The 3248-nt window shown below is 42.0% G+C and overlaps 1 protein-coding gene across 1 annotated transcript; it reads left to right on the top strand.

Moving 5' to 3' along the window:
* Positions 1-1886: 1886 nt before the first annotated feature.
* Positions 1887-2210, top strand: SERTM1 (serine rich and transmembrane domain containing 1). Its single transcript, XM_066622588.1, has one exon. It carries the CDS (start codon positions 1887-1889, stop codon positions 2208-2210), a length of 324 nt encoding a protein of 107 aa, XP_066478685.1.
* The last annotated feature ends 1038 nt before the right edge of the window (positions 2211-3248 follow it).

Raw genomic sequence — 3248 nt, forward strand, 5'->3', positions numbered from 1 at the left:
ACAAAGCAGCTATGGGTTTAGCAAAGTGGATTCATTTGAAAAGATTTGGAAGTATATAAAGCTCAGGATTTGCCTCAGTTTCTGGGACTGGCAATTACTAGCAATAAGTCTCAAGCATTGCGGGATGAGATGAGTATATTTCATCCCCCATTATATTCCCATGGGGGGGGGGGAGAATAAGGTTAAATTCTTGAACATTCTTGACCATCTTTATGCAGACTTATCTCCCAGAATGTGTGAGCTCTTTGGGGGCAGGGAACCATTTATTTATTTTATTGTGCTGTGTAACTCATTATATCAGTGATTTTCAATCTTTTTCATCTCGCGGCACACTGGCAAGGCACTAAAATGGTCAAGGCACAACATCAGCTTTTTGACAGTTGACAAGGCACACTGTGCTGTCAGTGGGGGCTCACATCCCCCAATTTCCCCAAATTCCCTCGACACACCTGGGGACCATTTGCGGCACACCAGTGCGACTGAGAGAGGCTAGTGCCTATTAGAAGCAGTGTTGGAACAGGGCAAGCATCTTTTCTTTGCAAACAGCAAGCTCCTGGCTGAGGAATTCTCTTTGGACTGTTTCTGATGCTCTTTTAAGGGAATTGCTCCCCTGAAACAGAAGAAGAGACCAACTTTGTACTTCTCCCACCACACTTTTTAAAGTGGGCAACCAACAAAAACAAGTCTCAGATTTCCAGTTTTGGGGAGTGGGTGGGTGGTGGGTGGGAAGAATAGCTTCCATTTCTCTCAGGGTGATTCTGATTTGAACTTAAGGAAACTCATTTATCTCTAGTTTGTTTAGGGGCTTGTCCTGTGCAACAGAAAAAGAGAGGAGAGTATGTGCAGGAAATGTTAGGATTTATATTTTGAGTCAGAGAAAAGGTTGCCACCCTCTGTTACAAAATTGTCTCACAGACTGCAAGGCCCAGAATGACTTAGTTTGTACAGATATTTCCTTATGCACAAGCAGGAACAGCCAACACGGTATAATAGCCCAGTGGGGAAGGTGCAGAGAGACAAGTTCCATCATAATTAGGAACCTAGATTCTTGGGTCAGTTGGAGCCAATGCTGCTTATAGGGTTTACTGGCCCCAGATCATGTGTGAATCAATGAGTTAGGCCTTTGGTCTCCAGCGCACACAAAAAAACTAATACTGTATCTTGGGGACAAGAAACAGTGTCTAAAAGGGCATTTGTCACTTGTCTGTAATTAATACAGTATACATGTGTGCCACACAGCCATGTCTGGCTATAAATACAAATCAGGCAGCTAGAAAAGAGCTTCAATAAAGAAAGCGAAAGGACGCCAATCAATCTTTGCATTTTTCAAAATGGGCAAGGCATCTGATGGGAGGGGGAACGGGGGCACCTCAGAATGCCAGATGCAGGGGAGGGCACCAGGATGCAGGTCTCTTGTTATCTGGTATGCTCCCTGAGGCATTTGATGGGCCACTGTGAGATACAGGAAGCTGGATGGGCCTATGTCCTGATCCAGTGGGGCTCTTCTTATGTTCTTGTGTTGTGGGGAGTCCTTGTTACAAGTTTGTACCATGCCCCCCAGAATGATTAGCAATGGCTAGTTGAGAAGAAAGTACACATTTAAAACCATGTGATCTGAGTTGTCTCTCTCACCACTTTGCATTTTGATTTTCCTCCTAGATAACTGGCTTTTGAAAATTGCTGTACTGCATGTAACAAAAGAGTGATCACAAATGAACACAATGGTCTAATTTTGTTTTTCATTTTCCCCTCTCCTACAGTACTGAAGTTCAATTTAATTCTGAGTTTAAGAACTGAAGAACAAGCTCAATATGCCTGCAGTTTTATGGAAAGCTGTTTTTCAGTGCTAGATCTCTTCCACATATACAACGCACAAATAAAAAAAAATGTCTGAACTCAGTCCTACCTCTGGATTAATATCAAATATGGAAAATGGAACTTTTCTGGAGCCGTATCCCACTTCTCTCTCGACATCCATGGATTCATCTTCTGGGCGCATGTCAAATGTATATGTCTACGTTTCAATATTCCTCAGTCTCTTGGCCTTTCTCCTTTTATTGCTCATCATTGCACTTCAGAGGCTGAAAAACATCATCTCATCCAGTTCTTCCTACCCAGAATACACTAGTGATGCTGGAAGTTCCTTCACTAACTTAGAAGTTTGTAGCATATCTTCCCAGCGGTCTGCTTTTTCAAACCTCTCCTCTTGAAAAGAAGTGAAAGAGCTGGGGATGGAACAACTACTTTGCCTAACTTTTGGGGGGAAGTTATGCATGCAATATTTGCCATGGAGGACTATTACTCATAAAAGAGGCAACATAATGGCAAGTTTGAGTTTTTAGTTTTCATTTTTCCCTTTTTATTAAATATGCATTTCACCTCTGAGCACAAAAATTGGCATCTAATCATAGCTTCCTGCCTATAATAGTGTAGCAGCCTTAACAGAGCTTTCCAGCCTGTTCTGAAGATATTGCAGGTGTTAAAACCGGTCTGTGGGACTATCCCACTTACTCAGATTAGTCACCCACATTGTAGTGATGGCTTCCTAAACTCAAAGCACCAGGACTTGGAACAGCTTGTAATCAATTTTAATACAGAATAAACTCTTCGGCTTATTGAAAGCTCTTGGTCTGGACATAACATTTTTAGAGTGCTGTAGATGCAGAATTTAAAGCAATTTTAAGACAACAAAGTTAGGATGAACTTTAGTTCAAGATCATGTTGCCGAGATTCACATGTATATTTTGCAAGATTCAGTTTAACTCACCCGTATTGCTAGTCATGCTTGTTTTATTTTAACTGGACAACTAAAATAAATATGTACACTGCTTCATTTCAGATTTACCACATTTGGTAGACTTTGCAGACTTGTTTTATTTTCTAGAACAGGGGTCTCCAAACCTGGCCCAGGGGCCAGATGCGGCCTGTGGCAAGCCTCTATCCGGTCTGCGGCCAGCCTCTGATCCCCTGAGAGCCTCTGGCCCAGTTGACCAAACACAACCAGAGTTATGCTTGTGAGGTGGGGCAATGGGGGTTCATTTAAGTGTGTACTTTATTTCTTGGGCTGTGTTGGTGCTTGGAAAAATCCTGGACATTTAAGCCCGTTTATTCATTCGTCTAAGTTCCATCTCTAATGTATTTATTCAAATTGTATATTTAAAGTTTTTCCAGCTGTTGACATTGTGCCAGATATTTGATGTGGCCCTAAGTTTAGAGACTCCTGTTCTAGATGGTAATGTTTGCTTCTG

This window comes from Tiliqua scincoides, chromosome 3, assembly GCF_035046505.1.
Source record: "Tiliqua scincoides isolate rTilSci1 chromosome 3, rTilSci1.hap2, whole genome shotgun sequence".
In the NCBI taxonomy this organism is placed as follows: Eukaryota; Metazoa; Chordata; class Lepidosauria; order Squamata; family Scincidae; genus Tiliqua; species Tiliqua scincoides.

Bases quoted from the DNA above. Each gene is read 5' to 3' on its own strand.
- SERTM1 (XM_066622588.1), top strand. From the start codon at position 1,887: ATGTCTGAACTCAGTCCTACCTCTGGATTAATATCAAATATGGAAAAT.